The sequence below is a fragment of the Mytilus edulis genome, chromosome 12, assembly GCF_963676685.1.
Source record: "Mytilus edulis chromosome 12, xbMytEdul2.2, whole genome shotgun sequence".
In the NCBI taxonomy this organism is placed as follows: Eukaryota; Metazoa; Mollusca; class Bivalvia; order Mytilida; family Mytilidae; genus Mytilus; species Mytilus edulis.
This window is the reverse complement of record NC_092355.1, coordinates 57,360,447-57,380,106: the sequence shown is the minus strand read 5'-3', so window position 1 is coordinate 57,380,106 and position 19,660 is coordinate 57,360,447. Positions and strand designations below refer to the sequence as shown.

Sequence of the window (19,660 nt, the reverse complement as noted above, 5' to 3'; positions counted from 1 at the left end):
CCATGTGCATGGATGTGTAAAGGTTGCATTTGTCATATTCCTGACAAATTATAAAAATAGGTACAGTAGCATGTATCATTAACTGTCAATAATCCCTGTTTAGTACTAGTATACACGATATCTTTTCTGTACCTTGTAAAGGCTGTCATAATAATTATGTGGGCTAATATTAGGTAAAATCAACATAAAACTTTGAATGTCTTTCACTTATTTGCCCCTCTTTTAATATAATAGTTTGCCACTGTGATTCCAATTATGGCTTGTGTCATTGTGGTATGATAGGCAAAATATGCTTTAAAGTTCCAGCCAGATATACCATGGTCAAATAAAAAAAAAGTATAACATTGTAGACAAAAAATTATTACACACAATCCTTATGAGGATGAAATTTTCTTCCAAATGGTCTAAGTATTCAAAATGGCATTCAATTCTCAAAAACTAATAAAAGTAAACGTCCAATTTCTAATGGCAATACTCATGATAACTGGTATAGAAGTCATCTGACAGTTTTGATGTTAATAAAGAGTAGGTAAATCGTAACATTATAAACAAGTCTGCTTTTGTCAGACTTGCTCTGTCTTTTACATGTTTTAGGATAAAAGACAAAAAATGCATGTTATCCTTTTTCAGCCATGGCAAATTTTTTGTTTGAAGTCGGGGACAATATTTAAAATATAACATATAATGTATTATTTAACTGTTTTTGTCGGATATGACAATTACATATTTCAAAGTTATTGTTCGTATCTGACGCCTTGTTTCTATTTTTACGGATATTGACGTTTTCTTTCTATTTATCTGTAAATTGAAGGCCCATATAAAAAAAAATCTTGCTTAATTTAGATTTCTGATGTCATGACGTCATACATACCAACCATGGCGGAAGCGCCGCTTCAGAAAAGAAAATTTGCAAGTTGATCAGGAGTTTTTAAGAATTGTATGTTAAATGCAGATGATAAGAATACAGGAATGTATAACCTATTCATACAATAATCTGTTGTCTGCTCTATGGTCGGGTTGTTGTCGCTTTGACACATTCCCCATTTTCTTTATCAATTTTAATAATGTACGGATAAAAAAAATATGACTTATCCAACCAGGTATGAGTTCATTTAATAAAAGTAAACAAGAATGTGTCCAAAGTACATGGATGCCCCACTCGCACTATCCTTTTGCATGTTCCATGGACCGTGAAATTGGGTAATAATCTAATTTGGCATTAAAATTAGAAAGATTATACTATAGGGAACATATGTACTAAGTTTCAAGTTGATTGGACTTCAATTTCATCAATAAACAGCTGCGCCATGAGCGCATGATACGCCCGACGTCTTCTGTGGAAGTTTTATGCAATAATCATAAATAGTTTCTTAGAAAGTTTTAAGCAATAACCATATATTGTTTTTGAGACACGGCGGGACATGTGAAACCCCCAACCCTGTTTTTTTTTTACAAAAAACTAAATATCACTAGAATAAAATTATGAATCAAAACCAAAAAGTATACAGATCTTTAGATTAATATAACAAAGAAGTGTGTAAAGTTTTAAGCAATAATCATAAATTATTTTTGAGATACGGTGCGACATGTAAAAAAAACCTCCCCTGTTTAACAAAATACTCAATAACTCCAAAATAAAGTTTTGAATCATCACAAAAAAGTATACAGATCTTTAAATTAATATAACAAAGACATGTGTAAAGTTTTAAGCAATAATCATAAATCGTTTTTGAGATATGGTGCGACATGTAAAAAAACCCTCCCCCTTTTTTACAAAATACTCAATAACTCAAAAATAAAATTATGAATCATCACCAAAAAGAATACAGATATTAAGATTAATATAACTAAGAAGTGTTTAAAGTTTTAAGCCATAATCAAGAATTGTTTTTGAGATATGGTGCGACATGTGAAAAAAACACACCCCTGTTTTAGTTACAAAATGCCGTAACTCAAAAAGTTTTAATCTTATTTTCACCAAAAAGTATACAGATCATTTGACCATCATAAGAAACAACTATGTTAAGTTTCATGAAATTTTGATAAGTCGTTCTCAAGTTACGGTGCGACATGTTTACGCCGGACAGACAGACGGACGGGCGGACACAGGACATTTGTATACCATAATACGTCCCGTCAAAATTTTGACGGGCGTACAAAAACTACCTTGACCAAAGACTTCCACTTTCATTTTCTATGTTCAGTGGACCGTGAAATTGAAGTCAAAAGTCTAATTTGGCTTTAAAATTAGAAAGATCATATCATAAGCAACAAGTGTACTAAGTTTCAAGTTGATTGGACTTCAGCTTCATCAAAAACTACCTTGACCAAAAACTTTAACCTGAACGAACGGACGCACAGACGGACGAACGGAACCACAGACGAAAGAACGGAGCCAGACCAGAAAACATAATGCCCCTCTACTATCGTAGGTGGGGCATAAAAATGCTTAATAGAACTTATGATTAAGGGTGTAGAAAATCTGACGACAGCCAATCCTACCAAGTAAGCAAAACCTAATCGCAAACAGTGTCTGAATATTGATGTGCTTCAGACAGACGGACCCTCATAAAAAAGGGTTACCATTTATTTTTACATTGTGGGCAACATCGAAGGATAAAAAAGAAATCCATGAGGACATATAAGAAACAATATTTATCAGCATGAACATGAAATAAAAGCCTTAAGGTGGCTCACCCCTATAGTGAACCCCAGTAGATTTTTTTTATTTTCACATATTCTGTAGATTTTTTTATGCTGAATCCAAAAATGCAAAGAAAAAAGGGGGTCACCAGGCTTGTTTCCCCCTCAAATTGAAGTGAAATGTGCGATTTAGACCCTATTTCCAAACATGTCCACCCTTTCAACAATAATGGTTACATCAAATTCAAAGACTTTTAAAACCAAGTCAGTATGATTTTCATGTGAAAAAATATTAGAATTTAAAATGTAAACCTTTCCCTTTGTTGTTTTTGACTTAAAAATCCTTTTATTTTCAGATTGATGTCTAAATTTTGCATTTTCTAATTTCAGTTTAAGGCAAAAAATATTGGTTTAATCGATTTTTCGTAAAATTTCCCCAGTAGATTTTTTCTAAAAACTGATATGTCAAAGCTATGAACTTTTCGAACATTCAAAGGTAAAATAAAATGGGGGTCACCAGGCTTTTAAAAAAGTTACGAGCTTTTGTTTAACCCCTCTACCCCATAAGGTCTGATTTCAATGCACTACATTAATTACTTAATTGTGAATTCTTTATTGATGGCTTTAATAAAATAATGTTTGTAATTATATCAATAAACGATGGCTGAATATAAATGTGGTTATCGTATTACTGTTTGTTATGAAAAAGCGAAATTTTGATTATTTTGGTGAAATACGGTAATTTTGTCTGGCGCGAGTTGCTTACCTCTAATTTGGTGCCATCATCGGACCAGAGGAATTTCAAGGTCGCCAGTTCCGACCAGCATACTATATTGATGAATACGACCATGTACATGCATAACAGACATTGTGGCGAATATACAACGATGAAGGTAGAGTTATTACATAAGAAAGTACATAGATTTCGATATATTAGGCAGCCAAATGTTATAAGTATCAAGAAAAATACAAACTTGGGGGTTTTCTTAAAATACTCGCTACTGTTGAAAATAACTGCGGCTGAAACCTTGCACGGGCTCAATTTCTGTTCCATGTTTAATCGTTAGGCCAATTAAAATTAATTGATAGATTTTCATCCCCGCCCGCCCCTCATACCTTCCCGCCCCGATTTTTTTTATTTGTGAAAAAAAATACGATTTCCGGATTTTGTTCATTTCCGTTACCGGTATGTTGATATTTCGTTTCGTGTAAAACGTCCTGTTTCAAATTTCGGTTTTCGTATTTCTCAGTGCATTCTAACTGAATGATTAAGTCAATATATTCTGCTGATCTATGATGACAACATCATTTACCGAAATTAAAGATTGATTACAAGAAGGGTGTGAAATTTTTGAGTAACGAGTAATACGCTGTGTCCAAGAACGAAAATCGCCGTACACTATGTCACAAATGACACAAATGTTTGTGAGTAAAACACCTTGGATTTATATTATTTATACAATGACTTTCATGTGTCAAGAAATTTGGACTGTGAAGGAAACCCAAAAGCGTCAGAATCCTGGAACACATTTGACTGGAATAAAGAAATTGACACAAGCATGAATTTTTTAGATTAATGACCGTATATTGAGTTCAGAAAATCGACAAACACGCATTTTTTATTTATTAATTTACAGCAAGTTCTTAGAAATAAATTGAGCCATGCCTTTCGTTTTTTGTATAAAAAAAAACAGAAAACATCCTCTGTCCCAATACCCTAGATAGAGTCATTAAACGACTTTATGTTCTACATTGTAATTATATTTGCATCTTGCATATTAAGGACCAACCCTATTATTTCAACACTGTTTGAGTTTTCATTTTATTCTGTACTTATTGTACTCGTGTTGCATACCAATGTATTTGCTTCATTTTATTAGGACAACAAAACATAGCTTAGAAAGCAAAATACATTTGATGTAGGTAGTCCAACTGAAGAGAGCATTTCTTCACATTTCTGCTGTTTACTATAAAATAGGTTTCTAAAGCGGCAATTACATGTAGAACAGTGATTGCCAATCAGAGATATATATTTACGAATTTGAAAAAGCGGCACCAGCATATGGAGTAAATGTGTTTCCATATTGATACGTTACTCTAGAGCTAGCTCAAAGTACGCTGATTTTGTTCAACGAGAAATACTGCTTTCTCAAAAGTTGCTAAGACAGGGCTATGAATCATCAAATTAAGGTCATCACTCTATTTTATGGTTGCCATCATGAGCTGATTGGACAAAAGTCTGTCAGAAATCAAATCATATCTCAGTGATATTCTTCCTCAGTCATAACAACCTTCCCTCATTATCGAACTGAACAAAGAAATAACATGACGGGTGCTGTATACGGTGCAGGAAATGCTTACCCTTCCGGAGCACCTGATTTCATTCCTGGTTTTTAGTGGAGTTTGTGTTGTTTCCTACTAATTATTTGTAACTGTTGATGTAAATGTCTTTTGGTTTTATGAGTCTTTTGTTACTCTTTGGTTTTGATTGTTATTGTTTTATAAACAATACCTAATGGATGTGTTTACGTGATTTAAGCTTATTATTACACTTGCATATATATGATTGAATAACACGTGACAAGAAGGTTTCATATGAAATAAAATTTAAAAAATAAAATCCTCCCACCCGCCCCATTTTTTTCAAAAATTTGGATGAAAATCTACTAATTAATTTTACTTGGCCTTATAGCTGGTATCTTATTTATGTGTTTATTTTACCCTTTACAGACAAGTTGTAAACATGTCTGGCCAGTTTTGAAAAATATCCGTGTGCAAACGGCCGAAGAGAAAGGGATGACATCTACTATGAAGCACCATCACTGTCATTTTTACGCTACCGTTAGTGTCAAAGAATTAGTCTTTTTTAATCATCATTTGTAATATCTAATTTCGTAGCCAAGTTAGGGTCATTTGTATGTTGGGTACCCCATAGCTTCCCTCTGGACAGTCTCTACTCCCTAGCCCCAATTATATTTCCCTTCCCTTTTACCCTAAAATCCCCCCCCCCCCCCCCCCAACTTTACTTCAATACTTCCATCTCCTTGCTCCAAGACAAAATAAAAATGACAAAATATATTTCCAAGATACCCCTTTTCTCTGATCTCTCATTCCCCTGTCTACTTACCCCTGTCCACCTCAATTAAGGTCCTCAAGGGGTTTGATTGACTTGTTTATTTTCTTGAGAATATGATATAATTGGCCTAATTTGTAAATGATAAACCCTACAGTAGGAGGCAATACATCTTATTGAAGAATTGGTCTTGATCAATCACAATTTGTTTACCATAACCCCCCCCCCTAATTCTGTTAGGTATACAAAAATTTCAGGGTTAAACATGTACAGAGTGTGGCCTAAAGTATGCGTCACTTGAGATTTTTATCTGTTCATGTATATTGTATACAAGAGTGCACACGCTGAAATGTCTCGCCTTCTATACTAATCATTGATATTATGTTGATAGTCCTAAGTATAAAGCTAAGCTTTAATACAACTGTCACATAAATTTAACATTAACCAAGATAACTAAACAAAGACCAATGAACCTTGAAAATGAGGTCAAGGTCAGATGAACCATGCCAGACAGACATATACAGCTAACAATGCTTCTATACAACATATATAGTTTAAGAAAAATAGACCAAAACACAAAAACTTAACACTGTGCAATGAACTGTGAAAATGAGGTCACGGTCAAATAAAACCTGCGCGACTGACACAAAGATCATAAAATATTTCCATACACCAAATATAGATGACCTTTGGCATATAGTATTAGATAAAAAGACCAAAACTCAAAAACTTAACTTTGACCACTGAACCATGAAAATGAGGTCAAGGTCACATGACATCTGCCCGCTAGATAGGTACACCTTACAATCATTCCATACAACAAATATAGTATGAGAAAAACAGACCAAAACACAAAAATTTAACTATAACCACTGAACCATGAAAATGAGGTCAAGGTCAGATGACACCTGCCAGTTGGACATGTACACCTTACAGTCCTTCCATACACCGAATATACTAGCCCTATTGCTTGTAGTATCGGAGATATGGACTTGACCACCAAAACTTAACCTTGTTCACTGATCCATGAAATGAGGTCGAGGTCAAGTGAAAACTGTCTGACAGACATGAGGACCTTTCAAGGTACGCACATATCAAATATAGTTATCCTATTACTTATAATAAGAGAGAATTCAACATTACAAAAAATCTTAACTTTTTTTTCAAGTGGTCACTGAACCATGAAAATGAGGTCAAGGACATTGGACATGTGACTGACGGAAACTTCGTAACATGAGGCATCTATATACAAAGTTGAAGCATCCAGGTCTTCCACCTTCTAAAATATAAAGCTTTTAAGAAGTTAGCTAACACCGCCGCGGCCGCCGCCGCCGGATCACTATCCCTATGTCGAGCTTTCTGCAACAAAAGTTGCAGGATCGACAATAAAACTACATTTTTTCAAAAAAAATTATTCTGGGATCATTTGGGATTGATTTTAAGCATCCTGGTACCAATAGAAGCAGTATTATCACAGGTTTATTTTTTGGTTATATTTTTTTTTTTTGGTGTCTCATTTTCAATATTTTCTGTTCAAAAATTCGATATATATTTAACTTAAATATATATATGTTCAACCAAATTAAATTATAAAAAAATATTTTATGTGTTCTCAAGCATTTTTCAAGGGAAAACAAAAACACATGAAAACGAACCTATTATCAAATAAACACATATTAATTTAGACCATTCTACTTCTTTTAAGGCCTCGAAGATAAAAATCCAACCATAAATGCCCTCAAATGTGTTTTTATATAAAATATATAGCAAAAAAATGCAGTTGACTATTACTTTTGGCCAGATACTGTATTTTGAGTTGAAAAAATCATTATTGTTTTGTGAATAGTATTTTTTAATAAATACAAAATGTGTGTATCCTATATTCCTAACAGGGTACAAGAAGCCTCTGACAGCATCATTATTTCATGAGGACTGAGCTGCATTTCAGAATTGAAGGCAGCCGAACAGCAAGAAGTCTTCATTCAACCTATAAAAACAAAATCACTATTTACGCTTGCTGTGCATGTTATTATATTTTGTTTGCTCATTATTGATCACCACAAATTCTTCATTATGTTCAAAACCATAGCGGCAGGGGCATTAAGTTTTACCCTTGCATTGTCAGCCTTATCAAACTTGCATGTACGTCCCAAATTTGGTTTCTGTTCTCCAACTTCATTTTGCCTCTATCAATGTTATGAAACTAATACACAATTTATGCATATATATACCAACAAACACACATGAATTTTGAATTTTTGGTGGGGTCGCTTTTACTTTTCTAGAGTTATGCCCCTTTACAAATTAAAAAAAATGCAGATTTTTTGTTCCTTTCTTTAACACAAGTTTGCTTCATCCAAATATTCTGAAACTTATATGCAATGCTTACTACAACAACACTCAATTCAAGTACAAATTTGGGTGGTGTCACTCTTTTCATTCTTTATATGCAAGTTGCTGCTCATCTTGTCCCATGGACACATTATCCATTATGAACTTAAGTCTACATCTATATGCTTTTGCATGTCAATAATTGTTGATTTTCTGACAGAATTACTCTGATATTTAATTTCAGGCTGCAAGTACATTTGTACATGTACATGCAAATGGAAGGAGTGATCTTGGAATGTTCAACTTTACTTGGAAACTATTGGCAAAGTACTGACAGAATTTCATGAGAAGTCAGTATCATATTCTAGTCTTGCAACCGGAAACTATGCGTAAAGTGCTGAAACTTAAGAACAACATTCTATATGTATATGCAATATGTGTTGCCACAATCCACTTAAGGAGCTAAGATCAACTATGAATTGGAACTACATGTATATGCTTTAGTGCTGTCAAAATCCATAAAAAAAATCCAATCAAAAGGACCTACTTCACCTACCTGTCCCAATGATGAATACAGATCATATATACATATATTGAGTCTTATAAAAAACAGTGAAGGAGAATAAAGATAATGAAAATATAGAGCTGATCAGCTTATGATTGTACATGTACATGATGTATAAATGGCAACAATACATACATGTATACTAGTACATTGAAATTAACAATATTAATAAATGTTTTAAAAATTTGATCTCATAGACATTAGACATGTTAGAGGAATAAAATCAATCAAGTTTCAAAAATTTGATTTAGTTGAGGCTTTTTTTTACGCCTGTTTTCAGGACATATTATGGTTTACCATTGACTGTCTGTCGTCAACATGTTGGACATATACTCAAAAATAATAAATACTAAAAGGTACATGTAGTAGATAAACTATTTGCGTGCAATAATTTACAATTCTGTCTGGCAATTGTCATTGACCACATAATCATTTGTATGGTTCATTGGTCAACAGTAAGTCCTCTTTTAATATGCTATATTGTGTAATCAATAGGTCATCTTCATGGTGTATGAAATGATTATTAAATGTATAATAACAAATTAAAATATCAAATAAGAGGATGTGATATGATTGTAAATGAGACACAAGAGACCAAATAACACAGAAAAAACTATACATGTAGGTCACCATATGGACTTCAACAATGAGTAAAACCTATTCTGCATAGTTGGTTTTAAAGGACTCTGAATGACAAATGAACAATTTAAAACAAATCAAATGAGAAAACTAATGGGTGATTTATGTACAAAATAATGAATGAAAAACAAATATGTCTGTCTTGCAGGGTTTATCTGAACTTAACCTCATTTTCATGGACTTGTCTGTTTCTTGAATTCTAAATATGTTTCAAAATATTTGGTTGATGGGATGATTGTTATAGAGTCCGACATAGGGTGCGGGCTCATTGGTTGATTATATTGTGAATAACTGAAGCCGGCCCCGCTTGGGCAGTCAGTCCCCACATTGCCACTGGAGAATTAAAATAACTAGAAAAACTAGAGGCTCTAAAGAGCCTGTGTCGCTCACCTTGGTCTATGTGAATATTAAATAAAGAAAGCAGATGGATTCATGACAAAATTGTGTTTTGGTGATGGTTATGTGTTTGTACATCTTACTTTACTAAACAGTCTTGCTGCTTACAATTATCTCTTTCTATAATGAACTTGGCCCAGTAGTTTCAGTGGAAAATGTTAATAAAAATTTACAAATTTAATGAAAATTGTGAAAAATTGACTATAAAGGACAATAACTCCTAAAGGGGGTCAATTGACCATTCCGGTCATATTGACTTATTTGTAAATCTTACTTTGCTGAACATTATTGCTGTTTACAGTTTATCTCTATCTATAATAATATTCAAGATATTCAAGATAACAACCAAAAACAGCAAAATTTCCTTAAAATTACCGATTCAGGGGCAGCAACCCAACAACAGGTTGTCTGATTCATCTGCAAAATTCAGGGCAGATAGATCTTGACCTGATAAACAATTTTACCCATGTCAGATTTGCTCTAAATGCTTTGGTTTTTGAGTTATAAGCCAAAAACTGCATTTTACCCCTATGTTCTATTTTTAGCTGTGGCGGCCATCTTTATTTGATGGCCGGGTCACCGGACACATATTTTAAACTAGATACCCCAAAGATGATTGTGGCCAAGTTTGGATTAATTTGGCCCAGTAGTTTCAGAGGAGAAGATTTTTGTAAATGATAACCAAGATTTACGAAAAATGGTTTACAATTGACTATAAAGGGCAATTACTCCTAAAGGGGTCAACTGACCATTTTGGTCACATTGACTTATTTGTAAATCTTACTTTGCTGAACATTATTGCTGTTTACAGTTTATCTCTATCTATAATAATATTCAAGATAATAACCAAAAAACAGCAAAATTTCCTTAAAATTACCAATTCAGGGGCAGAAACCCAACAACGAGTTGTCCGATTCAACTGAAAATTTCAGGGCAGATAGTTCTTGACCTGATGAACAATTTTACCCACTTCAGATTTGCTTTCAATGCTTTGGTTTTTGAGTTATAAGCCAAAAACTGCATTTTACCCCTATGTTCTATTTTTAGCCGTGGCGGCCATCTTTATTTGATAGCCAGGTCACCGGACACAATTTTTAAACTAGATACCCCAAAAATGATTGTGGCCAAGTTTGGATTAATTTGGCCCAGTAGTTTCAGAGGAGAAGATTTTTGTAAAAGATAACTAAGATTTACGAAAAATGGTTTAAAATTGACTATAAAGGGCAATAACTCCTAAAGGGGTCAACTGACCATTTCGGTCACGTTGACTTATTTGTAGATCTTACTTTGCTGAACATTATTGCTATTTACAGTTTATCTCTATCTATAATAATATTCAAGATAATAACCAACAAGAGGCTGTCACAATGACAGCAAACCGGATTTATTAACATTTATTTGTGTCCTGGCAATATCACAAGAACCATAACTGATGAATGCTGAAAGTGAAAATCGTCAATATCAAATTTGACCTCCATTTTGTAGTCAGTATCAACATATTAAAATTTGAAAAGCTTAGATTGAATGGTTCATTAGTAAATGCAACAACGTGAATGGAGACACCATTTTACGATCTTTCAAGAACCATAACTCCTGAACAGTAAAAGTCAAAATCGTCATTATTGAACTTGACCTCCATTTTGTCATCGGTAACAACATATTAAAATTTGGGAAGCTTTGGTAGAACAGTTCATGCGTAAATGCACGGACACGACTGGAAACTCCATTTTTCAATCTTTCAAGAACCATAACTCCTGAACGGTGAAAGTCAAAATCGCCATTATTGAACTTGGCTTTCATTTAGTTGTCAGTAACAGCATATTAAAATTTTAAAAGCTTTGGTTGAACGGTTCATGAGATAATGCACGGACAACATTTGATTGCCGCCCGCCCGCACGCCGTACATCCCCAAATCAATAACCGACATTTTTGTCACAAAAATCTGGTTAAAAACAGCAAAATATCCTTAAAATTACCAATTCAGGGGCAGCAACCCAACAACGGGTTGTTCGATTCATCTGAAAATTTGAGGGCAGATAGATCTTGACCTGATCACCTTTACACCTGTCAGATGTGCTCTAAATGCTTTGGTTTTTGAGTTATAAGCCAAAAACTGCATTTTACCCCTATGTTCTATTTTTAGCCATGGCGGCCATCTTGGTTGGTTGGCCGGGTCACCGGACACATTTTTTAAACTAGATACCCCAATGATGATTGTGGCCAAGTTTGGTTTAATTTGGCTCAGTAGTTTCAGAAGAGAAGATTTTAGTAAAAGTTAACAACGACGACGGACGACGGACGCAAAGTGATGGGAAAAGCTCACTTGGCCCTTCGGGGCCAGGTGAGCTAAAAATGGTATAAGAAAAAAAAATGAATCACGATAATTTCCTGACAATATGCACATCTACATAGTATGTCCTTATTATCTACAAAGTTTCATTAAATTCTGTTGTATGATTTCAGAGGAGTTTCGATGACAAGCTGTTTGCAGTAGTATACTGCAGCAAATAAGTTCAAAGGGGTGTAACTCATAGAAAAAAAATTAATCGTAATTTCCTGTCGATATGCACATCTACATAGTATGTCCTTATTATCTAAAAAGGTTTCATGAAATTCTGTTGTGCGGTTTGAGAGGAGTTGCAATGACAAACTGTTGCAGTAGTATATTGAAGCAAATAAGTTCAAAGGGGCGTTACTCCTAGAAAAAAAATATGTACATCTAAATAGTATGTCCTTATCTAAAAAGGTTTCATAAAATTCTGTTGTGCGGTTTGAGAGGAGATGCAATGACAAACTTGCAGTAGTATAGTGAAGTAAAAAAAGTTCAAAGGGGCATAACTCCTAGAAAAAATTTGAATCATAATTTCCTGTCGATATGCATATCTGCGTAGTATGTCCTTATTATCTAAAAAGGTTTCATGAAATTTTGTTGGGCGGTTTGAGAGGAGAGTTGTGATGACAAGAAACAGGACTGATAGACTGTCTGACGGACGGAGGGACGGACGGGTCAAAAACGTTTTACCTGGGCAACTTCGTTGCGTGGGGTATAAAAATAGGAAGATGGGGTATCATTTTTATGAGGCAACTCTTCACCAGAGACCAATTTACATAGAAGATAACAATTAGGCCACGGTTTTTTAATTTGTTGGTTTACGGATTTTTCTCATAAAAAAGTCGGGTCGGTCGGTCGGAAAAAAAAAGAAAAAAAAATATCTTTCAAAACAGAAAAATATGCAAAATAAATATATATTTCACCTTACTTAACAAAGTGTTTGTCTTATTTGCTGTTTTGTAATCATTTCTTAACATTTCGTTCGATGAAATATTATTGATCAGTGATCATGAACATCGCAGGACATCGTTTAATAACTTCCTGTAAAAAAGAGGGGTTGCACGGACAAAGACGAAATTAAATCGTCATTTCACAAACAAGAAAAACAGATTCCCGTAGCTCTCAATCAATTCCAGAAAACTTGGTAAATAATGATCTTCAGTTACAAAAACTGATAAAGAAAAAAAAATGTAAAAACGTCGTACAAAAATAAGTTTCAACACACGTGTCGAAAAACGTAATAGACTCGTCCACTGGAAAAACGACAATATCGGGTTAATCAGTTGTCATGCATTCCCGTTTTTATCCCAATGATTGATAATATGAAACAAGAAAATTTCAAATGATTTGTTAATATTCAGTACTTTAATTGATGTTATTCCACCAGTCAACATTTGGACAAGTCTATTTCTCTGAGATGATGCATCTTACGGACTGATGACAAATAAGGGAAACGAACTTATTTTTGTAATAGGTTTTCAACACAGGTTTCGTTCCGCAAAATTATTTGCGCAAAAGACATTTCAAGGTCAGTTATAATTGATTTGTCTATTTTTAGAAACGTAAATTGGAAGTTTTATTTTTCACAACAGAAATTGTTATCAACTTTGATATAATGATTAATGCATTTTATTTTATAAAAAAAGAAATTTTAATTATTTTTCAGGGATACTGCATTGATAAGGGTCGGCGGGAATAAAAAAGCATGAAAAGTCAATTTTATTTTTATTCTGAAAATCGGCAAAATCGGGTCGGCGGATCCGTAAACCAACAAATAAAAAAACCGTGGCCTTATGTCCCCGTACGGACTTCAACAATTACCAAAAACTGATATACCACATAGTCAAACAAATAAAAGTCCCAGAAATTACGTTTTTTATATGATTGCACATAATGAAAATTTAATTTGTGCATACTGAATGATCACTAGCAAATATTTCAAGCATAATACGGATGAGAACATGCAGATAAGTATCAATTATGAAAGTTATGCAAAGTAAGAGGAGCTAGATATATGGACTGCCATAAGAAAATGAATGGACAATTCTGCTTGGTGCATGTATAGGCAAAATTCCCCCTTTTTACCCTACGAGGCTTCGTATGTATACATCCAGCTGTTTGAACACCCTGTATAATCAAGGGATCATCTGTCAGATTAATCATATTTCTATGTCAACCATACGATATGAAAATAAGCAGATGTGGTATGATTGCCAATGAAACACCTATCCACCAAAGTTCAAATTTAAAATTCAATATTATAAATAAAAAAACATTATCTCCTTTTATCATCACGCATAAATCGATGATTAGTTATGCATTTCTTTGCCAAGGTAAGATCAAATCAGTGTTCACAAACAAAATTGCCATTCACATTTTTTGCTGCAATGACATCACTCCACTATATTTTCCTTATTGGCTTACCTTTTAAAAAAAGCATGTCAAAAATTTAGATAGAAGTTAAAGTTTGCCAACATCACCGGCTAATATAGCGTTCCTGTGTACTGGGCGTAGTTTTTAAATTACAATCCAAACTTTTCCTGAACCTAGTAGTAGTATAGATTTTTTTATATATAAAGTTTTTAGTAGTGTTTGAGACTGCCCGGCATGCTGCGGGTGTATGTCCTAGCAAATTCCCGACATGGTGAAACCAAAAATTTTGCGGTCCGCCGCAAATCATGCAGTATTGAGATTATATCACAGACCGATATATAAGGTCGGAATACTAGGCCAGTCCCGGTTACTTTTGACAGTGGTGGATCCAGGGGGAGGGTTCCGGGGATTGGAACCCCCCTTTTTTGGACGATCAATGCTTTTGAATGGGGAAATATAGTTGGAACACCCCCTTTTTGTCCTGGGTTCGGAACCCCCTTTGAAAATGGCGGGATCCGCCCCGATTGATCAATTTTCATCTTCATGAAAAGGCAGAAAACAGCAAATTATTGAAGTGTCGTTTTATTTCTGCAGGAAAACAAATAATCATTTTAGTGAAATAAGTTGCTGGATCCATTAGCAGTGATCTGGAAGGTTTTTTTCACTATGGGCCCAGGGCCCCTCAAAAATAAATTCAATGGGCCATTTAAAAAAATAATGGGCCATGTTGTCAATGAGTGGGCCATTTGAGTTGTTTTCTGTAAAAAAATAAAAAGTATCATTATTTTTTGGCAAAGAAGTGTGTTGGTACTTTAATCTATATGATTTTAAATAATATTATGGATATTGTTCCTGTGATTCTGTAATTTCAATGAATATACAAAAACTTCTTCCAAAATGGACAATATTAAAGATAACCTGTATTTACAATGTTTAAACTGGTACTGTTGCCTTGGCTTGTTCATGTTCATGGTTGTTTTTTTTAACATTAAATTTGGGTCTTCGTCGATACCATACTTATTCCAGACGTTCCGTATTAGAGGACATTTCAGGCACTTCCTCTGCACTTCTTGTATTATTATTATTACTTCATCACGATGACAAGATTAACAGTAGAGAGTACCATTAATTGATAGAACAAAACAATATTCGCTAAAGACATGTTAACAAAATGTCAAAACAAGCCTAAGACCAAAAAATGACAAGGACAGTTAAGCGCCTTTTATGGAGACACAAACTATATTCATAAAAAGGCTTCAGGGTTTTTCAATCAAAACAATAGCAAGCTAAACTAAATTAAAAGATTATTATTAGAGTTAAATCTCGTCTGTTATAGCCAAATTTCACAAATTTAAAGTTTTTTTATAAAAAAAATATATCATGAATGATGGTTAATTACGTTTTTTGGGTTATCAGTTAGACCGCATGGTTCTATTATTACAATAGGAAAACACCCCAGACGTTAAACCACATGGTTCTATTACCATAGGAAAACACTCGAGACGTCCCAAAAATATATAGGTGCTCCTATGATTGGAGGAACATTATACAGTTGTGTACACACACATGGCGGCACGGAACACGATTGGAAATCCATTTGACAATATCTTAACGGTTAGAAACGATGTGAAAAATATCGTGCACCACGTGGGCGCTTACATTTGTCACTCTATGCGCCATTTCTGGTCAATATGAGCTATAGGCGCAGGGCACACGTCCTTCCCGATCACTGCATTAGTCTATTATAATAACACTCAGTGCTCTGATTCAATTATTTTAGTTTTAATGCGGATATTTCTTTTTTTTTAAATATGAACTCGGTTGACATATTGATAGATACAACAGAAAATTGCAAATCAACAAAATAACAATTCAGCAAAATAAGTAATAGAAAAGTATCATAAAAATAGAAACCATTGGCCCGGAGGTCTTAGATTATAGGACTTAGTCTAGTGTTCCGGAAGTCATGGAATTGTGATACGAGAAAAATTATCAGATGATTTTCATGATCATTATTTGATAAGGTAAACAAATCTTTAAATGAAAATGTTAGGTGTGCCTGTCAAGTATTACGTCTGTTAGAAAACTGGCATGTTCAAATTTGTTTTGGGGAAAATAAAAAATATTTAACTATAATTATCAAAATTTTGCAGTGGAAAAATATATCGCATACCCTGGAATAAACTCCTAAAAATATTTGGAAACAAACTGTTATAAAACGCCAAACGGATTATAGCTTGAAAATAAACCTGCCCCGATGCCTTTAAAGCATACTATACGGGCAGAGACATATATACATTATGTATGTCTCTGATACAGGTCACAAGTGTACTTGTTTTTGAAAGCTGTACGATGACATGAAGTTGTTTACATCGCTATCATTTGTTTACAGTTAATCATTGCGTCAATGGCAAAACATTTTCAAAAATAAATCTCCAAGACATCATTTAATTAAACCGGTATTTAAGTGAATTCAAAATATGGTACGAACGGACCCAAGAGGCGACCGTGTAAGATGAGAATGCGTTTTGGGAGCGAAGCGGCACCAAATTATGTAGTCGTCATACATGTGACTTTGTTAGTATTTATATATATATATTTTTTTTTAATGTTATGCTTAAATCATGTATTTTTTTCTCCTTTTAGACTTTTATGCGAAAAATGAAGAAAGCACTCTGAATTTCTGACCGTTCGTATTTCCTGTTTTGAAGAACGTTTTGCATCACTTGTTTACATCGTCAAGGGTGCTTTCATACACGCCCGTGTTCCAAGGTCGTCAAAGCTATTTTTGAGAAGACCCCTTAAAGCGACCGTTTCCAAGGCACTCGTCGTAAGAAACATGCGTTAAAATATGCGCATTGGTAAAAGGCCTAGCCACCTTAAACAGTTTTGGTCAATGCTCTGATTAATTACAACAATGGTATTTAAACGAAATAAGACAGAAACTTTTAGTTTTCAATTGATAAATACCTGTCACAAAAGATCTCATAACCTCCACCATGAGTAGCGGGTTAATTATAACATGATCTCGGAGCTGAAGGGTATCAAAGTAGATAAGCTTCCCAAGAGAATGTTGGAAGTGTAGGAAGTCATTAAGTTGTTCTAAATCCAGGACAGACACCTTGCTGATTGAATTTAATTCTTCAAGTTCTACCAATCGCAGGATCTGCTTTCCTGCAGCTACCATTTCAGCAATCTCCAGTTCAAGTGGGACACATGCGTTTGGCATCTTCTCCCCCCAACAAGGATGATCGAAAGTAAGCTCTGTGATGGCTTTCTTCAGGGATTCAATTTCTTGATCATTTTTATCAGTGGCATTGACAAATATTTGTTTGTCAAGAACAAGATGAGTTCTGCCCTCGTGATCCTTAAATAATTCCTCTACTTCGCTGTACAACAGAGCACGTCTGGTTTCCACATCCTCCTGCCAAATAATCATCATTTTAAGTACAGATTTTAAGGCTGAATATGATGTTGTTGATAATGGTTAATGACATACTTTTCTCTTTAGAACAATATGATATAATTATTATTTAAAGAACTATTTAAAGTGCTTATACAATACTGTTGTACAAGCATATCGGTTTTTGTTTTGTTTTATAAGATATGTGTCATAGATAGTTACACAACACTGGTAACCTTTTTTTATTTGTTTCTAAAGGCATGTACATAACATACTTTATGTACATTATAGTTATCATTCATGTATTGATTGTGCTTACAGTCTATACAAAAGCTAAACCTTGGAAAATATGAGGATAGTGACACATTTTTTTTTAACCCAAAAAAATCAACGATACCAGGCTTTTAATTTTTTGGACAATGGGATTGCCCTAAAATGTGGATTGTTTTTGTTTAACCTTCTTTTGTATTTTGAGCAAAAACTGAGGAAGATAGAGAGCAATTTTAAAAAACAGTCTTCATAATCAGCAATGCAAAATCAACAAAACAGAGATTTTTTTCTTGAGTTCTATTATTGTATACTTTGTTGTGGGATGTCCTTTGTTGAATAGTTATCAGAGCTTATGGTTTGATATGTCAGGTGCGTGTTTTGTCTACATACGACTCATCAATGACGCTCAGATCGAACTATATATAAAGCCAAACAAGTACAAGTTGAAGAGCATTGACATGATTAAACATCTACAAATCAAAAAAATTGTTTAAATACGGCCAACGTTATCTATGACTGGGATACGACAATCCTAAGTATTTCGAATAATTTATAGATTTGTCAACAGTAAGATTAAAAAAGATTATCATATAATTGATATTCAGATTAACATCGAAGTGCCGATTACTGGGCTGGTGATACTCTCTGGGACGAAAAAAGGGATGACATTTCATTTTGAAATGATTTAAAAAAAGGATTATTAGACACATCATCAAATATTATTGTGATCAATTAAAAGGATCATAACACAAACACACTAGTGTGATATGCATTTTCTTCATGTGGATATTAAATCAACATATTTGTTTAGCAAATCCCATTTGTCCTTTGTATCCTACACATTATTTTGGACATTTAGAATAGATTTATTTTTAATCACAATCTTTGCAATGGCATCTTTTTCTTAGTTTGTAATTTTCTGGAATCAAAATAGTTTGTACAGGAACGCATGCTTTTACAAAATATATGACCATGTGTTCTTAAAAGGCATTGTGTTTACACATATAAAGTATCTGATTAACATGCAATGAATGAGCTATGAACCTGATAATGCAACACACAGTATAACATGTTTACACGAAGCTGGGTTCTAAATTGGCGGAAACTTTAATTTGTTGCTACTAGAAAAAAAACCGCTGGTACCTTGTCTTTATGGGTGCATAAAAACAAGATCTAAGGAATACCTGTAAACACAACCTATTTATAACTTGTTCACTTACCACTGGTACCTTGTCCTTAGGCCTAAATTAAAATATTGTTTGTTTGCCCTTTTCCGACCCTATGTTTTGAAACAGGGTAGGTAGGTAGGTAAAATATTTTATTTTTTTCCCCAAAAAAATAACTTGGCTCGGTATATTATTTGTCATGGGTAGGCAGGTAGGTATAATATTTTATTTTATAGATACAAACTCTGCAAAATGTTATTTGTGTCCGTTTTGTTTTTGCAAATAAGTTTTCTGGGACTATTAGTTTAAAAAAAATATCACGTAGAATGTGAAGCTAATTCATATACACTACTAGTCTATTTTGTTTTCAAATATAAAAAAAATAGAGCTGTGCCGCATATCTTCAACACGTTTATATGCCTGGAACTTTGAAGAGTTTGGAAATCAGTTTGAACTTGCACTTTTATTC

General features: G+C 33.8%; 1 protein-coding gene across 1 annotated transcript in view; it reads right to left on the bottom strand.

The window, feature by feature from the left end:
• Nucleotides 1–19,660, bottom strand: part of LOC139499564 (uncharacterized) — a 690,384-nt gene that overhangs the window by 58,431 nt on the left and 612,293 nt on the right. The window contains exon 19 of the mRNA XM_071288298.1: nt 17,323–17,776. Coding sequence (XP_071144399.1) covers nt 17,323–17,776 — 454 coding nt within the window. The remainder of the gene's footprint in view (nt 1–17,322; nt 17,777–19,660) is intronic.